The 19,233-nt window shown below is 52.5% G+C and overlaps 1 protein-coding gene across 10 annotated transcripts in view; it reads right to left on the bottom strand.

The window, feature by feature from the left end:
• Positions 1–867: 867 nt before the first annotated feature.
• Positions 868–19,233, bottom strand: part of POU2F2 (POU class 2 homeobox 2) — a 32,911-nt gene continuing 14,545 nt past the window's right edge. For 3 of the 10 annotated variants that reach the window (XM_019629083.1, XM_019629082.1, XM_019629085.1), the window contains 10 exons: positions 9,564–9,669; positions 9,386–9,477; positions 6,553–6,714; positions 6,225–6,366; positions 5,988–6,136; positions 5,721–5,897; positions 4,432–4,498; positions 3,088–3,289; positions 2,883–2,956; positions 868–2,625 (listed from right to left, as the gene is read on the bottom strand). In XM_019629083.1, coding sequence (XP_019484628.1) covers positions 2,285–2,625; positions 2,883–2,956; positions 3,088–3,289; positions 4,432–4,498; positions 5,721–5,897; positions 5,988–6,136; positions 6,225–6,366; positions 6,553–6,714; positions 9,386–9,477; positions 9,564–9,669 — 1,512 coding nt within the window. In that variant the 3' untranslated portion in view covers positions 868–2,284. Of the gene's footprint in view, positions 2,626–2,882; positions 2,957–3,087; positions 3,290–4,431; positions 4,499–5,720; positions 5,898–5,987; positions 6,137–6,224; positions 6,367–6,552; positions 6,715–9,385; positions 9,478–9,563; positions 9,670–19,233 lie in introns of those variants that run through there. The other 7 variants (XM_019629084.1, XM_019629086.1, XM_019629087.1 and 4 more) reach the window with 5 other exon arrangements.

Below are 19,233 nucleotides of genomic sequence, written 5' to 3'. Positions count from 1 at the left end.
CCCCCCCCCCCCGCAACAGCCGAGTCTCTGCTGCCTCCGTGGCCCAGCCCAACAGTTTCATTTCCCGGGTGGGAGAAGGGAGACAAGAGAAAAAGAGAGGATGCTGAGGCCTCGGGGCCCAGGGTGGTGTCCAAGGCTCTGTCTGCCTCTCCTGGGAGTGTCCAGCAGCACTGCCCAAATCCCGGGTTCTCCCCTCCCTCTGCTTTGCCCAGCGAGGGTCGGGGGGGGGGGCCCACTCTGATTTCCATGGCTCGCGTCCTTCACAGCAACACTTTGGTTTGAAGAGAGACACAGAAAGAACGAGATTGATAGAGGCGAGAGAAAAACAAAGAGAGAGAGACAAGAAAAAAAAAAAAAAGAGACAGGAGAGGACAGACGTTAAGAGAATAGAAAAAGAAATCAAAGGAGGAATCAAACCACCCGAAAGTTTGTTAGTTTTCCTTCGTCCATTCTTTTTGCCTTATTATTCCTTTTTCCTGTTTTTTTTTTTAAAGCTTTTTCAGTTGATTTGGAGGGGGGAGGGCAGGGAGTGTGGGGCTCTTCACCCTGGTCCCTGACACCCTCTCTCAGCCCTGCCCACCAGCTTTCATCCGCCCTGGCTGAGGGACAGGCCCTGCCCCAGCCACCCCCCTCCGGCTTTCCCGAAGACGACGTCCATGAGGTATTTGTGAAGAGAAAGAAGCATCCATCCTTCCATCAGCCTTGGGGACCAAGAGCCTGAACCACTGGGGCAGGGCTTGGCTCCACCTCACGGCTCCTTCTTATTCTTGAAGAGTCCTCATCTTCTTTCCCTTAAATATATGTATATATATATATAAATTCTTTTTTTTTCTAGTTTTAATTTATTGTTTGGTTTTTTTGTTTTTGTTTTTTTTTTTTTGGTTCAAAACTTTGTTGGCCTCCACAGTAGCAGGAGGGCAAAGTGGCTCCCAGCGCCAGCTCTCCTCTGTCCGTTGTTGAGATGTATCCAGGGCTGAGCATTTAAACACAGGGTCCAGCCAAGACTCGAGGAAGGTTTTGTGGGAGTGGTGGCCACCACAGTGCCCTCTCAGATGGGGACCACAGGTCATGGCACTGTCCCTGCCACATGGACCCTGATGGAGACGCCATCTCGAGGAACCCCACCATGGGGGTGTGTGTGGGTATGCATGTGTGTGGGGGAGAGGAAGAGGCATCTGCCAGTATCAGAGGGGCATGGGGGATGGTGAGGTGATTTTTCTTTTTGGTTTCTGGTCAATGTCAAAGAACGTGAAGGATTCCCACGGATAGGCACTGGAATATGAATTTTTTTCTCAGGGAAACTGACAGACAAGGGTGAAAAAAAGACAGCTTGAATGTCCTCACCTCATCCCCTCTTGCCTGGAACGTCTACCTTCCCATGGGCTGGGGAGGAGGGAGAGCCCAGAGGAGGGTGATGGGCTGAGGGAGGGTGTGTGAGAGCTAGAACTTGGTGAAAATGGCCTAGCCCACCCTTTCAAGGGACAAGGGAAAGGTACAGGGGTGGAAAGTCATCCCATGCCTTCCCCTGCACTCTCCCTTGGCTGGGGGGTGGGGGTGGGGGACAAGGAGGAGGTTAAAGCGAGACCGCCCCCCTTGCCCCAATGGGGAAAGCTGGGGGCCAGGGGAGAGGGGGATGCATGGTAGGGACACATTCTGTTGAGCTCAACGCTAAAAATTCTGTACATCCTTTGGATGAAGCTACTGAATATTTGGTGTAAGATTGTTCAGGCCCTTTCTCTTTCACCTTCTGGAAAAGAACATTTGGCAGGTGGTTCAAAGCCTACCCCTCTGCCCCAGGCTGTGTCCTGTCTTCACTGGGGGCTAGGGCTAGGAAGCTGGCACATTCTCTGTTTCCTTCTCTGGCCCCCACTGGAGGAAGCAAGGTTGAGGGTTGGCCCCACAGCCAGGGGCTCGGTGAGGTCCGCCCTGTGAGGTTTCTCGGCCCCTGGCTGGGGGTTCTTATTTGGTGTCATAGCAGTGAGGGTGAGGTCTGGCTTGCAACTGGTTTTTGGTTTGTTTGGTTTTGTGGGGGATTTTTTGTTTGTTTTTGGTTTTTTGTTTTTCACCTCTGGTTCCTTTGGGGCAGCTGGTTTCTGTTGTGATTATTTTTGGTTTTCTTTCTTCTTTTCTTTTCTTCCTTTCTTTTTTTGGTTGGTTGGGTTTTGTTTTTTTTTTTTGGTCTTTCCTCCCTTGTTGCTCCTGCTCCAAGGACCCTCTGCGCCCCCACCGCTGGCCGGGACCGAGGTAGGGGTCAGAGGAGTAGGACGGGAGGCATGGTGGGCCCTCACTCCGGCTTGGACCCTGCCTCCGCCCCCCCTGGGCCTCCGGGGGTCTGTGCTGCCACCTCGCTGCAAGTGGAGGAGGAGGACGACGAAGAGGATGAAGAAGAGGAGGATGAGGAGAGGCCAGGAGACTTGCTAGAGATGGAAGCTGCCACAGCCGCAGCGGCTGCCGAAACCAGGCCCACGCCAGGTGGGGCACTGAGCAGGGGCAGCCCAGCGTGGTTCAAGAAGAGTGGCGAGGTCACCAGGCCAGGGCTCCCTGGGGCCGCACCAGCTGCCCCCAGCACCAGGTTCCCGCTGCTGTCAAGGCTGGTAAGGGGCAGGGTTCCACCAGAGGCCAGGGCTGGCAGGGAGAGAGAGAGGCCGGGCTGGGGGTGCCTTCCAGCATCCTGCAATGTCCCCTGTCTTCCCATTGGTCCCACTGACCCCCATCAGCAGCCCTTACACCTTCCCCAAAGTTGAGATGGGTATGAAGAGGAGAGCGATGCAGTGAGCAGGGGCAGGATGGCATGGCTGGAGCAGCAATGGGGGTGGGGGTAGGGCTTGTGGCCCCAGGGGGCAAGGCTGGTGACGATGAGAGTGACATGAGGCAGCACGCACCTTGGATAGTGGCCAAAGGGTTGTTGCTCATGAGGGCTGGACTCAGCCCGGAGCTCAACCCCACCATTGTGCTTCTGCAAGAGGCAAAGCAGAGGCATTAGCAGGGGCGGAGACCCGCCCGGCAGAACTGGGGCTCAGCTCCCCACCCTGGAAGCAGCAGCGACCCTTCTCCCCACAGCCTCCCCACCAGCAGCTGCCCACTTACCCCGCGCTGGGGTTCAGGCCCGACAAGCCGATAGCCGAGTGGCTGCCTTGAGGGCTGGGATTTGTGCTGTTGGTGGTGGCGGGGGGTGGGGGGGTGACAGAGGGGATGGAATTGAGGGGGGGCGCGGCCCCGCCCCCGCCCCCACCCCCTCCAGCTGTCCGGCTGGGGTGGAGAGTCCCCACAGCTGAGGATAAGGTAGTAACTGCCAGAGAAACATAGAGAGAGGGAGAGTTCAGCTTCCGTTTGCCTTCCACCCAGGAACCTGTGGTCCACGCCTGCCTCCTCCCCACCCAGTCCTACAGCGTCTCCTCAGTCAGATCCGACTTAGGACTCTCGCCCTCTCTTCCCAGGGCCATTTCTTTGTGCCTCTGTCACGGTGACAACTATCACAATAATCGCAATAAGAGCAATGTCACCCACTGAGTCTGTGCCCTGTGCCCGGCGTGTGCTAGCACCCCATGTACCCTGCCCTGAACCTCATCACCCCTGGGCTCCTTTTGTACAGAAAGGAACGGAGGGCGCCCAGAAGACAAGGCCCTATGGCTCCCTCTAGGGGCCAGGCTGGGGGATGCGGCTGTGCACGCGGGGCTTTCGGCTCAGAAATTGGCAGGTTCAGGGGGCTCAGAGCCCAGGCCAGGGCAGCAATTCCTGGCTCTGTCACGTCCCAGCTGTGCCCTTGGGGAAGTAACTTCACTTCCCTGGTCTCATCTGGAAAATGGGGCTAGTAATAGAACCCACCTCATAAAATGGATGTGAGGACTAAACGAGTCAATATTCTCTATAATATTCTCTGACATTTAGAACAGTGCCAGGCTCACCCTTACTACTTTATAAACTTATTACTTCCTAACGTGGGAAGAAGCAACACGGTATTTGTTTTGTATTATTCTTATGTATGGTGTTAAACACACCCTGTCCCAAGAAGGGGGAAAGGAGGGCTTTGTACAAAAGTGTGTGTGTGTGTCTCACACTTGTATGTATATATTCATGTATATAGCGCCTGAGTGTATTATACATTCACAGTAATTTTACAAAAACTGAGACCACCAGTTCTCAGACAGGTAAGTCACCTCTGGAGTTCACATAGTTTATAAATGCCAGGAACAGAACCCAAGTACATCGCCTTTCGTCAACCCCATGCTTTTCTCAGGAAATCGTGGAGATGAAAGCCAGTGGCTCTGACCAGGAGGGGTGAGGCTGCCCTCTTCCCTTTGTTTTCTCTGACCCCTCATCCCCAGGCTCAGCCTTGATACCCACGGATGCCCTGAGCCACTTGAGACCCTCGGGCTCAGGCCTGCACTGTGTTCTCCACCCCAACCCCCCACCATCTTCTGCCTCCCTGACCTGTTGTGCTCAGACTGCTGGAAGCTTGGGACATCGGCAAGGTCCCGGCACCTCCCTGGGGTGTGACCTGGGGAGAGAGAAGAAAAGGCATGGTTAGGCCACTGTCTCCCAGCAGCCTCTGTGGTGCTCCCTGCGGATCTGACCCTACTCCTGACTCCAGGATGAGAAAGGGGGGCTCTGGGTACAAGGCTGTTTATATTGTGTCAGGTGCTTCCCACCATATCTTTCTTCACATGTACGCTAGGTGACCCTGAGCAGGAAGGAGTAATTCCTATTGGATGGGCTCCCCTCTCCTCTGACACTATCCAGGTCTGAAGTGTGTGTAGCGGGTGGGTATGATGATAAGTTGTGCCTCTGCATCAGGCTGTTGGGATCTCATATGGCTTGATTTTCTGGGACCATCCACCAGCCTCCTTCTTGGCCTCCCTGCCTCCTGTCTCATCCTTCCATCAGCCCCAGAAGCCTCACTCTAAATGTCACCCTGTCCTTCCCCAGCTCAAAACTCCTCCTTAGCTTCTACTGCCCAAGTTCAAGCTCCTCAGCATGTAACTTGGATGTCCGGCCACCCCCCACCTTCCCCATACATACTCACTCATTTACATTCTGGCTCCAACCACACTAAATTGTACTGGAATTCCTCATATAGGGCTTGACACACTTTGGCCTGTAGGTCTTGTGCACCCCAGTTCCCTTGCCTGTCCTTCATTTAGCTGGCTGACTCTTTTGTCCTTTATAACTCAGATCAGACAGTCCCTCCTACCTCCACATCTTGGCGATAGGGGTGCAGGGGCTCCTCTGGGCCCCTTGCTCCTCTCTGTAGTGTCCCATCCCTTTCCACATAAGCTGGAACAAAGGGATGTCCCCGTGTGTCTGAGCCCAAGTGGGTCTGTGTGTGACTGTGTACCTGAATGGACACCCAGGGGTGTAATGATGTCCCTGCCTGTGTCTGTGTGGTTGTGAACCTGTGTGTGTGGGGGGGTGCCTACATCCCCTACCTGGTATCTATCCCTGTGTGACTATGTCCTGTGATAACTGTTTGACTATGTTGGTGTGTGTCTGTGGGTGCTTGTATCCCCCACATAAGACCACAGTTCCTTGGAAACTATGTGTCCCTGTGTGACAGTGCTCCATCTCTGTGACAGCCTGTCCCCAAGGGTGACTCTCCCTGCCTCTGTTCTAGGCACTGTGGGCAACCTGGTAAATTGTGCTTCACACAAGGTGCCTGTGAAAGGGCAAAGGGAAGGGGTGGCTGAACTTTGTGCCCTCATCCCCCAGAGGGCCTCTGGTACCAGATGAGGGCTATAGCTGGCTGGCTTCCCCGGGCTGGGCAGCATGGGGGCCGCGCTGCAGGGGTTGATGCGTTTCTCCTTCTGGCGCCGGTTGCAGAACCAGACGCGGATGACTTCCTTCTCCATGTGCAGCTGCTCTGCGATCAGCAGGATCTCCTCTGAGGTAGGCTTCTGGTTCTGCAGGCAGAGGGCTCTTTAGCTTGGACCCCCCTCCGGCCCTTCCTCAGGGCCGCCCAGGACAGGGGGCCGGGGGGTGGGGTGGCTCACCGCTAGAAAACTCTTCTCTAAGGCGAAGCGGACGTTTGTCTCGATGCTGGTCCTCTTCTTGCGTCTCCGGCCAGGGAGCCCATCGAAACCCAGGCTGGGGCTGCTCAGCTGGTTGGGGCTGGGCAGGCTGGAGTCCACAGACATAGTCTCTGTTCCCAGGAGGAGACAAGGACATGAGAGGGCGCCTCCCGCGACTCACTGCCCGCAGCGCGCCCAAGAGTCCTGGCCCTGTCCCACCTGCGTCGTTGAGCCACTTCTCCAGGAGGGGCTTGAGTTTGCACATGTTCTTGAAGCTCAGGTTGAGGGCCTCGAAGCGGGAGATGGTTGTCTGGCTGAAGTCGTTGCCGTAGAGCTTGCCCATGGCCAGGCCCACATCACCCTGGGCCCGTGGGGCGAGAAGAGGGCGGCGGTCAGGGTGGGGCCATCAAGTACTGGGCTCACCCCGCCCACTAGTTTACCACACCCCCTCGCCCCTCCTACCAGATGGCTATGCCGCCCTCGTCCCGCCCACCACCTGAACTCGCCCCCACGCCCACTGCTCGTTAAGCCCTGTGTGGCCCCAGACCTGCGTGAAGCCCAACTTGATGCGGCGCTGCTTGAAGGTGCGGGCGAACTGCTCCAGCTCCTCCAGGTCACTGGGCTCCTCGGGGTGGGATGGTGGCTCCAAGCATTTGGGAGGCTGCGGGTGCGAGAGGTGCGGTTCGGGCAGCGTGGGGCGGGTCACGGCCTGGTGGGGTGGGCAGGTGGGCGGGATGCAGGACGGAGGACCAGGATGGGGCTCAGCAATGGCTGAGCAGTCCCCCCTCTCTCCCTCCCTGCGTCCAGTCTCTTCCTGCAGACGCCCCTCCACCTCCCCGCAGGAGGCCCTTCCACACTGGGCTGTCAATCCCCATCAAGGTTACAATCTGCTGCCCCACGTGGAGCCTCTCACTGCTGGAACTCTGCAATTCCCTCCCAGCCTGCAACTCCCAGTAGGAGCCCACGGCTTCTTGAGCCAAGGCCCTTTCCCTGGAGCTGGGGGCGGTGTTTCAATTCTCCTGTCAAACGGGAATCAAGGACAGGCTCTGCTACCGAATTGCTGGGTAACTCTGGCAAGCCTCTTAACCTCCCTGGGCCTCAGTTTCACCCTCTGCAGGATGGGAACAATCACAGCTGCTCTGCCTACCCCACGGTGTTGTTGGAAGAACTTGGTTAAAACTGGTTAGGTTTCAAATAAAGTAAAAGTAGTTTAAAAAAAATAGATGGGAAGGATGACTGCGGGGATTTACAAAGAAGCGACAGCTCTCTCTGGAATGTTTCATTTCCCTAAAAATAAAAGACCTGAAGCAGGTGATGGGTGCAGGGATGTTGGTCACACAGGTCCTTGGTCGATTATCCAAAACCCTGGGGCCAGATGTGTTTTGGAATTCAGAAAGTTTTCAGATTTTATTTTATTTTATTTTTGTAGCTGAGCCATCCTGCCATCCTCAGCGGCAACTCAGCTCAGGCCGGGCATCGAACCGCTGTTGCTCAGAGCTTAAACTCTTGAGCAAGCTCTTAACCAACTGAGCCACTCGGCCAGCCCTGGAAAGTTTTCAGATTTTAGAAAGCTCACGTGGAGCATATATGATAGATGATTTGACCCCCACCTCCACCAAGGTCAAGGCATCGAACACATTAACAGCTCTCGGCAAAGCCCAAATCACACAAGAGGGATAAAGAAAAGTCACACGGCACCTCACATCAGGTTAAGACAGGTTTTGCAGCCAAATGACTTGTGGTCCCACATTACAAAAATAACTTGACTTTCTGAGCAGTTTTGGATTTCACAGTTGCAGCTAAGCCCTCTATTAGTCTCTGAACTTTTCGAGTTTTCTAAATAGTTCATGTATTTTTGAAAGGACTGTTAAAAAATGGGTAGGCGGGAACTTTGAAATCCATAAAGAATTGTGAAAGATTGTTATGAAAGTCTAGAACCCAGGCAGCAAACCAAGAAAGGCAATGGGGCCAGGCAGGAGGAGGTTGAGGTGGCCTGGAGAGCTCACACCCTGACAGGGGGGACCCCTGCTCCAGCCAGCAGCCAGCTGCCCACTGCCAGCAAGCCACGCAGACACAGATCCAGCTTTGTCAGAGCTTCTGGTTTGTCAAGAGAAGCTGGGAATCTGGCGTTTTCTAGGAATTTTGTTGTCAACTAATTCAATTTTAAAAATATGGTGTAGGGGCCAGCTAAGTGGCGTGTTGGTTAAGAGCTGGCTTGGGACGCCAGAGGGCACTGGTTCAGATCCCACATATGAGGGCCAGTGACACTGCCCTCTACAGCTAAGATGCTGAACAACAGCTCAACCTGGAGCTGGGCTGCCATGAGTTGCCGGCGACGGCGTAGGCTGCAGCCCCTGCTGCAGTGGGTTGCCATGGGCTACTGTGTGTAGCCAGCAGCCAGTGTGAGCAGCCAATGGGCTACCGTGTGTAGCCAGCAGCCAGCGTGAGTGGCCAGCAGCCGCCGTGAGCGGCCGTCCAGAAGCCAGCGACTGATCTGCCTCACCCGGGAAGAGCGCAATGATGGTGCCAACTTGGGCCAGTGAAGCAATGTCCACAACTAGACTGAAGAACAAAAAGGACAGCAACTTGTCTGTTCCCCTCCCCCCAGTTCCCCAATTAAAAAAAATAAAAATAAAAATAAAAATATGGTGTGGGGGGCGGCCAGTTAGCTCAGTTGGTTACAGCGCAGTGCTCATAACACCAAGGTTGCCGGTTTGATCCTCGCATGGGCCACTGAGCTGTGTCCTCTACAACTAGATTGAAACAACTACTTGACTTGGAGCTGATGGGTCCTGGAAAAACACACTGTTCCCCAAATAAATAAATAAATATGTGATGTGGGCCTAATAAAACACATCTGTATCCCTCCCCCCACCCCCCCCCCACACACACACCGTTTTCATTGGTCTGGGAAAGGGGTGTGAACTATCCAACAGACCCTTCCTCAGAGACCCTCCATTTGGAGTCCTGGAAGAGACCTGAGGAATTCGAACCTAAAGGCTTTCCACCCCAGGAAATTTCCTGTGTTTGTGCACATGTGCATTTTGGGGTAGTAGGGGTCAGATCCAAATCTTCCATCAGATTCTCAAAGGAGTCCATGTGCCTGAGAGGGTTGAGAACCACTGGTCTGGCTGACTCCCTTTGTTTTATGGAGGACGAAACTGATCCAGACAGAGACAGCAGCTTATCTAAGGTTCCACAGCAAATTAGTGGCAGAGCAGGGCGGGGCCCCAGGTCTCCCAACTCCTGTCCTGGCCCCTGTGGCTGTGGGGTGGGCCACATGGAGAGGAGACCCCCCCGCCCCCGACTCTGTCCTCATTCACCCAGCCTTTCGCAGGCCCTGCTGCTGACTCAGCATGGTGCACTCAGTGGACACTCACCTGTGTGGGCAGCCCGGCCCGGGGCTGGGAGGTCAGAAGAGCTCCCTGGGTTTGCTGAGGTAGCTGGAATAGATTTGGCGTCGGTAGCAGGCCTGGGGAGACAAGAGAAGCACATGGGGTGAGGGGTGAGGGGGAGTTCTGTGGGGGCAACAGGGAGGCCATCGGGGTGGGGCCTTACCTGGCTGACTCTGCTGGGCCTGCGGCAACAGGAACTGAGCAGGTGGCTGGAGGTGGTGACCGGGAACAAGCACCAGCTGCTGGAGCTGGAGGAGCTGCTGTATGTCCTGCCAGGGAGAGGGGTGGACAGAAGGACAGCCTGAGTCCCTCTGCCTCACCTAAGTGCCACGGGGTGCTGCACAGGGTGGCCTGGCAGTTGAGGGATGGAGCACTGGTCTCTGAACAGTGTCCCTGAGCTAAGGGCACCCGGGAGACTTCTCCCAGCCCCGGGCTTCTGGAACACCCTACCTGTACCATCCAGGAGGGCTCACTTTCTTTTTTTTAAAGATTTTATTGGGAAATTGGGGGAGGGGAACAGACAAGTTGCTGTCGTTTTGTTCTTCAGTCTAGCTGTGGAGGACGTTGCTTCACTGGCCCATGTTGGTATTGTGATCATTCCGCTCTTCCCGGGTGAGGCAGATCCCATTGGACTGCTGCTCACGGCGGCTCTTGGCAGCTCACACAGCCTGCCGGCCGCTCACAGTAGCTTATGGCAGCCCACTGCAGCAGGGGCTGCAGCCTACCCCTTCGCCAGGGCCTCAATGGCAGCCTAGCTCTAGGTCGAGCTGTTGTTCACCATCTTAGCTGTAGAGGGCAGTGTCACTGGCCCTCATGTGGAATCCAAACCAGGGCCCTGCAGCTCAGAGCTGGTGTCCCAAGCCAGCTCTTAACCAACGCACCACCTGGCCGGCCCAGGAGGGCTCACTCTTCATTTACCTTTTCCTTCTTGATGAAATATTTGCCTTGTCTTACATTCCCATGGAACAATTAGAACTGTTTAAAAATGTAAATCAGACCAAGTCTTCCAGCCTTTTAAAATACTCCCAAGGCAAATGGCATTATGTCTGGAATGAGCTTTAAAGTTCTCCAGCACATAGTGGGTGAGGAGATCGTACAACCACTTTGGGAAACTCTTGGTGCTGTTATGAGTTGAACTGTGTTCCCCCCAAAAGGATATGTTGGGGGCCGGCAGAGTGGTGTGTTGGTTCAGAGCTGGCTTGGGACGCCAGCTCTGAGCAGCAGGGCCCCAGTTCGGATCCCACATGAGGGCCAGTGATGCTGAGCCCTCTACAGCTAAGATGGTGAACAACAGCTCGACCTGGAGCTGGGCTGCCATGAGTCGCCAGTGACGGCGTAGGCTGCAGTGAGGCTGCAGTGGGCTGCCATAAGCTACCGTGTGTGGCTGGCAGCCAGCGTGAGCGGCCGTCCCGGGCCAGTGACCGATCTGCCTCACTTGGGAAGAGTGCAATGACAATACCAACATGGGCCAGTGAAGCAATGTCCTCCACAACTAAAGAACAAAAGGACAGCAACTTGTCTGTTCCCCTACCCGATTCCCCAATAAAATCTTTAAAAAAAAAATGATATGTTGGAATCCCTACCCCCAGACCCCCAAAGTGTGACCTTACTTGGAGATACGGTCTTTGCAGATGATGAAGTTAAAGTGAGGTCACTAGGGTGGGCCCTAATCCACTACGACTGGTGTCCATATAAAAAGGGCAAATTTGGACACAGAGACAGACACACACACAGAGAAGACGATGTGAAAACACAGGGAGAAGACGGCCATTACAAACCAAGGAGAGAGGCCTGGAACAGATCCTTCCCTCCCAGCCCTCTGGAGAAACCAGCCCTGCTAACACCTTGATTTCAGACTTGTAAGCCTTCGGAACTCTAAGATAATAAATTCTTGTTGTTTAAGACACCAAATCTGTGGTTCTTTGTTATGGCAGCCCTAGCAACCAAAACAGGCACTATTTACTACAGCTGATTCCACGCCTGCGTATAAGCCACCACAAGTGCGTACATGTGTTCACCAAGACACGTGCTAGAATGTTCACGGCAGAGCCATTTGTAATAGCCAAAACCTGAAGATAGCCCAAATACCCATCAACAAGTGAATGGGTAAATAAACTGTGATTCATGGAATGCTACAGCAATGAGAATGAGCAGGCTACAATCTACAATGACACAGCAGTATAAACTTCTCAAACGTAATGATAAGTGAAAGAGGCTGCACAATAGAGAACATCCTGTATGAGTCCTTGTATGTCCCATTTGCATGTCAGAGGTTGGGAGGTAGAGACTAGAAGAGATCCCAGGCGGCTTCTGAGGAGCCGCCATATTCAGTTTCCAGATCTGGGGGCCAGTGACATGGGCGTGCTGTTTATGAGTATCACTGAGCTGTATACTTATGATTTGCACTTTTCAATATTTGTTGTACTTCAGTGAAAAGATTTTTTTTTAAAGGGGAATGAGGCAGGGAAAGAGAGAAAAAATCCAGTCCCTCCACCAAAAAAGTAAGAGTATAGATGAAAGAGGTTTGGCAAAATGTTGGTATCTACTGAGCTGGGTAGAGATACATGTGGTTCCTGATATCATTCTCTTTACTTTTAGGTTTGAACATTTCCAAAAGAAAAAGCAACCCCCGCCACCCCCGCCCCCTGCCCCCCCCACACACACACACCTTCAGTGGCTTCTTGGAGCCCACATCCTTACAAGTAAACTCCTCACCTGGCCTCTAAGGTCCCTTATACTGAGGCCGGTGCTGGTCTTCCTGACCTCAACTCCTACCTCAGGGCCTTTACACGTGCTGTTCCTTCTGCCAGGCAGTTCTAGTCCTTACACTCCTGCCTGGATCCTTCTTGTCACTCGGGTCCTAACACAAAGTCACCTCTTCAGAGATGCCCTCATTGACCACCTACTCTAAACCAGCCCACCGCCACACCTCCCTTTACCTCTAATTCACCTCCTTCGTAAGATTTATCACTATCTCAAGGTGTCTCGCTGTCTGTTTACTTGCTCATGGTGTGTCTCTCTCACTTGTCAGTTCCATGAGAAGGAGAATGTGAGCTTGACTGTTTTGGTCACTGCTGTAATCTCAGCACCTAGGACAGCATCTGGCACCCAGAAGATGCTCCGTATATTGGGTTGTCGGAAAAGTCATGACGTACTTTTTCTCTGTTTTTTGTTTTAAAAATGCATCATGACTTTTCTGACAACCCAATATTTATTGAATGAACCAAGACTGATGCTTCATAATTTACTTAGCAACTTTTATGTATAGTTGCAAGTTATATTGCTTCCGGTTACATTTCTTTTTCCCTTCTAGGAAATTGGTGTGGGGTGAGGGTAGGGAGGTGACACATGCCCCTGAATTCCTCCCAATGTTATTATTATTCCAGAGACCAATTTAATGTCCCAGGAAGTGAACCACTGGGAGGGAAATATAAACAACTCGACACAAAGAGCTCACTTCTCTAATACATAAAGAGCAATTTAAAATCAATAAGAAAAAAACTAATGGGGCTGGCCGAGTGGCACATTGGTTAAGAGCTGGCTTGGGACGCCAGAGGGCCCCGGTTCGGATCCCACATATGAGGGCCAGTGACACTGCCCTCTACAGCTAAGATGCTGAACAACAGCTCAACCTGGAGCTGGGCTGCCGTGAGTCACCGGCGAGGGCGTAGGCTGCAGCCCCTGCTGCAGTGGGTTGCCATGGGCTACCGTGTGTAGCCTGTAGCCAGCAGCCAGCATGAGCGGCCAGCAGCCGCAGTGAGCGGCCGTCCAGAAGCCGGCAACTGATCTGCCTCGCCTGGGAAGAGCGCAATGATGGTGCCAACTTGGGCCAGTGAAGCAACGTCCTCCACAGCTAGACTGAAGAACAAAAGGACAGCAACTTGTCTGTTCCCCTTCCTCCAATTCCCCAGCACTGTTCCCATCCCCCAATTCCCCAATAAAAATTTTTTAAAAATAAAAATAAAGAAAGAAATAAAAAAAATAATGACCCAGTAGTAATCTGATCAACAGATAGGTCTGGTGACTGCCCAGCAAAGGAAATACAAACAGCTCTGAATGAAAAAATATTCAGATTCACTCACAATAAGATAAACACAGCTATCAAATCAGCAGATACCAACAGTGCATGACACATGTTAGGGCATGTGGGGAAACTCCCTTGCACATCGCTGGGGAGAGGGTAATTTGGCACTGTCTACCAAAATTACAAATGCACATACCTTTTGACTCAGTCATTCCACTTGTAGGAATTAATCTTAGGGATATACTCACACATGTGCAGAATAACCCCTCGAAAGGATACTCCCAGCAACATGAGGTATTTTAGCAGAAGAGTGGAAACAAGCTCAGCGCACAGCAGTGGAGGGAAGGTGAGTGCATTAGGGTGGATCTTTATGATGGAATATTATGCAGTAATGAAAAATAACAGGATGCTCTTTGTGTCCTGATATGGAACAATCTCCAAGATGTCCTGTTGAATAGAAAGCTCAAGAGGCAGGACAGTGGACCTTGACTGATGTGCTACTGTTTGTGTTTGAAAAAATTATATCTAAGTATCTGCTTGGGGCTGCATGGGTCAGATCTAGAAAACTATACCAGAAACTGGCAACACTGTAAAATAAACCCTTCTGTACCTCTTGAATGCTGAACGTTTATCTCGTCCAAATAAAGAAACAAATATCCAGGTGTTCCACGCCCACCCACCCAGTTGAACAGTCTCTTCTGCCCAGCATCCCTGCTTTTCCAGTCATTGGTCTTGTGACATTTCAAGCCTGTTCCCTGTCTGCCTGCGAAGGCCTCTGCTTTCTCCGTGTGTTTTGGAAAGTGGACGGAGTACCCAATGCTCCTGACCTCTCACCTTTCTCATTCTTACTGTTAATCATCTAAGAATGCAGCTTAAGGGGTTTGAAGCCCCAGCTCTAGCCTTTGAAACTGTGTCCATTCTGACTTCCCTTTTCCACTGCCCCTCCCCCCTAAAAAAAAAATCTTGCATGGCTGCCTCCCTTCCACATGTGGACTGACCCTGAAGTGAGTGAAGCTTGGATTTCAGGAACCTTCTACTTATTTGCAATGGACCCTTCAAAGCCCCATGACTAATTTGGCTTCATAATTTTGTCTCCTTTTTCTCTAGAAGGTCCAGCAAATTGTATAAGCTTGTCTCCACACTGCATTTCTCACAATGCATTGCCTTCTAGAATTTCAGTCTAGCAGAGGAAAATTGCGTAAGTAAAGGCAATGCTCCTCCTTATCACTCAAATCTCTACCAAATGCCCCCTCCTCAGAGAGGCCTCCCCTGGCCACCCACCCACTCTTCCGTTTCTTCAGTCACTCTATTCCATTACATTCTTTCCTTTCCTTCATAGTAGCAATTACTGGCTTCCTGTCTGTCTCCCCAACAAGAGTGGGTGCCAGCTCCATGAGAGCACAGACTTGTCTTTCTTATTCCCCAAGTAGAAAGGTGCCAGGGCACGGGGGATGTTCACTAAATGTTTGCTGACTAAAGGAATTAAAGAATGAGAAAGATTCTGGGTAAACAGCGAGCTGTCTCAGGACTGGCTGTTAGCCAGTAGGAGGCTCCATTTCTCCACAATCTAGAGGCAGCATGAGATCTAAAGCCACTTGGGGGCGCGTTACCACCGAGTCAGATAGAGAAGTTATAGAAAGTGCAGAGATGCTAGTGGGGAGAAGGGCCCTCTGTTTAGTGCATCATCTGCTCAGTCCCTGACCCATCAAAAGCTGAGAAGGAACAGGCCCATTCTTGCTCACTGCTGCATTGTAATCACCTCCCACCCCTCACCCCAGTACAGGCATCTAACAGGCGATCGATTAATTTTCATTGAATGGGGGAGGTAAAACACTGGTGGTATTTCAGGGTCGACTGGCTGTGCTTTGCTGCAGCTGGGCTCTGGGTGACAGATTGGGGGAAGAAAGGCTGAGACACATGGTTAATATGACACCTGGGTGACCTGGAGTGTAACTGTCCACTTTCCCACCTGGCTTGGTTCCACTTGGTGGGGAGAGAAAGCCACGAGAAGGAACTACAGGAGGCCTAGGCCCAGAGCGGCTGACAGCGCCCGGCCCAGGTGCAGCGCCTCACCCAGCGCACAGGGTGGGCGCCCCACTCCCCCATCACAGGCCTCCACACTTGCTCTGTCAGCCACCACAACTGTCAGCATGCCTGTCGACACCCACTGGCCATCCCTGATCTGGCAAATTATGACCTGGTCTGGATACCCCATTCTAAGACATGGACAGCCTAGAGTTAAGTCCAGCGTGGGGAGGACAGGAAGGGATGGGGTCTGGGAGCCACGTAAATTATACTGTAAATGATTGTGCTCAAAATGAGGATGGGCTTGTCAGGGTAGGCTGAGCTGCCTGGGAAGGCAGTGAGCACCTGTCTTGGGGGCCACCTGGATGAAAATGCACTCCCTCCTGCCCAGAATGGTGCAGAGGGTGTTCCCACACTGGATAGCAGGGTAGACTAGACGGGTGTAAGAGCCCCTTCCAGCTGAGAACTCGAGGGACTGATCTTGGCCCTCTTGCCTGCTTCTTGCTATGTGAATTGGGGGAAAGCCAACTCTTTCTAGGCCTCGGCCTCCTTAACTGTATAGGGTGACAATGCACGGTGTCCTGGAAAGACCTGGGCTCTGGAGAGGGCCAGAAACCTGACTCTGTCCCTCACACACTGGGACTGTGGGCACCTGACCTTTTCCAAGCCTCAATTTCCTCAGGTGACACTTCAATCATTCTGACCTCAAAGGGCTGTTCAAGGAATTAAATGGAACAACATGTATAGGATGTGTAGCCTGATCCCTGTTCACTGAAGTGGTCCTCCCTAAGTGGTAGCCATTATTACTGAGTCATTTCTCTCTCAGGGCCTCAGTTTTCTCATCTACAGAATGGGCGTACTAATGTCTAGCTTTCCACGAAGCACTTCTGAGGCCTGAGTAACGTTATTATCCACAAAGCATTTTGGAAATCACAACATACCCCTCCAACATGAGCATTTGCTACCCCTGTACACGCATGTGACCCCCCCTTCTCATCACTCCATGTGACCACGAGCTCGAGAGGGCGGGAGCCCCATCTGGTTATCCATTCCATCCTCTTCCTGACAGCGCACAACTTACAGTTCCCCCCCAGCCTCTCCACTGAGCTCCAGCTTTACATATCTGTCTGCCTATTTGATGGCTCCACTTGGATGATTAATAGACTCTTCCCACCCTACCACGTCCAAAGCGAAACTCCTGGTTCCCTACCCCAGCCCTTCAAAACACCCTGTTCCTCCTCATCGTCCCCATCTCAGGAAGCCACCTCACCACCACCCAGATGCTGAATCCCAAGTCCTAGGAGTCACCTTTGACCCATCCGATTTATACAAAACAGCACCCCACCATCACCCCCATCTCCCACCCGGGTGCCTACAGGGACTTCCCATGGGGCTAGCCTTGCTTCTACTCCGTTCTCCCCATGGCAGCTGGAGGGAGCTTTGTCAAGGGTCCATCGGGTTGTGCCACTCATCTGTTTAAAACCCCCAACAGCGTCCCATCACATTTACACATTCCAAACGCCTCCATCAGGCCCTACCAAGACCCAGCAAAACCTGGTCCTGCCTGCCTCCCCCACACCTCTTACTATGGCTCTGCTCCAGCCATACCACCTTCCTCTGTGCCCTGAACAAGTCAAGCTGGTTTCCACCTCAGGACCTTTGCACTTGCCATTGCCATTTCCTAAGCTCTCCTCCTGGCTCATTCAGGCCCCGGCTCTCAAATGCCACCTTCTCAGTGAAACTTTTCATGACCACCCTATTAAAAGTGGCTTCCTCCCTCTACAGCACCACCCAGTTTCATTTTCTTCATTACGCTTACTCTAACACTGTCTCGTCTTACTGGTTTGTTTACTTGTTTGCTGTCTGTCTCCCCACTAGAACATAAGGTCCTTAAGGGCAGCCACCTCTGCCTTATCACAACTGTCCCCTCGGGGTCACGAGTGGGTGCCCAGCATACACACAGTGTTCAATAAGTGCTAGTTGAATGAGTAAGTGACTATGGTTTTTCCAGGCACTCCACTAGGGGAAGCTCCAAAGGTGGGGGGGGGGCAGGGGAAGAGCATGGACAGAGGTGGCCTGTCTCTAGCATGGGCTCTTCTATGTACCCGTCTCCCAGAGGTTGGCCTTGCCACATGGAACCCAGGAAGCCCTGGGTTGGAACAGAACACCACAAAACAGAGAACCATTCAGTAGGGAGAAAAACCACCTCCATGCACATTGCGTGTTACATCCATGCTACCTCATGTTAAAATTCCAGGATAGACCGGCAACAGCAGATCCCAACCCAGGAATTGTGGAGTGCACACGTTGGCCTGGCTCCTGGACGCCTGGGCCTGTGGGTGCACTGACACGCACCCCCTTCTTCAAGCAGTAGGACCCATCTCTTCCTTTTGGGGGCTTGCCCTTCCCCACACTCAAATCATGTGGTCTAGGTGTGGCCAAGCCTGCCTTCTCAGGGGTCCAGGGCACTGACTCAAACCTGGAGACAGTGGATGTGTTTTATCTCCCCGGGCAGGGTGGCTGCAAGTCTAGAAGTGCTGGCACCCTTTTAACCGGCCCCAGAATGAAAAGGGAGACAGATCCCTGGGGTCAGGCCTGACGTTCCAGCCTGGGCCTTTTCAGTGATCTGAACAAAACAGTCCCTTTTCTTGTCAGCTGCCTGGAGTGGGTCTGTGGCCCAGCTGATACACCCTCGCAGCTCATCCTCCGCTGTCTTCTAACACTGGTTCCCACCCCCCAACTCCCTGAGCCCACCCTCCTCTCTCATTTCGAATTCCCCATTCCCACTGCCTGAAACCCTTTTCTCCAGCTTGTTCACCTGGTAAACTCCTCTTTATCCTGCCTTGGTTCAGATACTACCTTCTCCCAGGCGCCTTCCCTGACTTCCTCACACATAGGTCACCTTTCTTTCCCCACCATATCTAGTAGGTTTCTCTGGGGAACCTTTATTTACTAGGTCCTACCAGCCCAAAAGATTTTCTCAAGCTCTATTTGCCGTGGTCATATTATGAAAATAGGGATTTTCTTTTCACTCTCCAAATACAAAATGATGTTTTAACAGTTAATGTAAATTTTCAATCAATGCCTACCCCTACCCCAGATGTTCTGAATGACTCCCCTGGAGAGATGTCTTCCCTGCTCTTGATTGAAAAACCGCAGCAAAACATCCCTCATTGATTCAGTAAACACCCGTGCAGCCCCCGCGGTGGAAAGCATCGTGCTGAGTGCTGGACACACAAATCACAAACCTGTATGATAATCATCCCTTTATCTGTATAAGCTAGAAAAATGCAGGAAGGGTTTCTGCCAAACTGTTTAGCCGACATTACTTTGGAAGCTGGCATTACAAGGACAGAAAGGGAGCTGACCCTTCATATGTTTTATAATTGTAAAGTGATAAGGTTATGAGTGCTTTTGACCTTCTTAGTATTTTTCAAGTAAACCATTTCCTAATGGTTCATTGGTGTGTCTGTTTCCCTACAAGACGGGGAGCTCTCGGGAGCATGGATGGGTCAGAATCACTCCAGGGCTTGACACAGAGGAGGCCGGGAGATGTCTGTGAAATGACCGCAGGACAGGGCTGAGCAGGCACGAGAAGTGGAATCGGCGGGCACAAGATACAGGCTGGAGAGAGGGGTCAAGCTGGCTGTGGCCACGGTGGGCAGCCGGGGCAGGCGGAATACGATCCCCGCTGCCGCCTGGGCCCAGCATGGCACCTGGCACATGGGCAGCGCGGGATACGTGTTTGTCTGTCTGTTGTGGAAAGAGCTCATGGGCAACAGAA

The sequence above is a fragment of the Hipposideros armiger genome, unplaced genomic scaffold, assembly GCF_001890085.2.
Source record: "Hipposideros armiger isolate ML-2016 unplaced genomic scaffold, ASM189008v1 scaffold_824, whole genome shotgun sequence".
NCBI classification, from domain to species: Eukaryota; Metazoa; Chordata; class Mammalia; order Chiroptera; family Hipposideridae; genus Hipposideros; species Hipposideros armiger.
The sequence above is the reverse complement of the archived record's forward strand: the minus strand, read 5'-3'. Positions and strand labels throughout refer to the sequence as shown.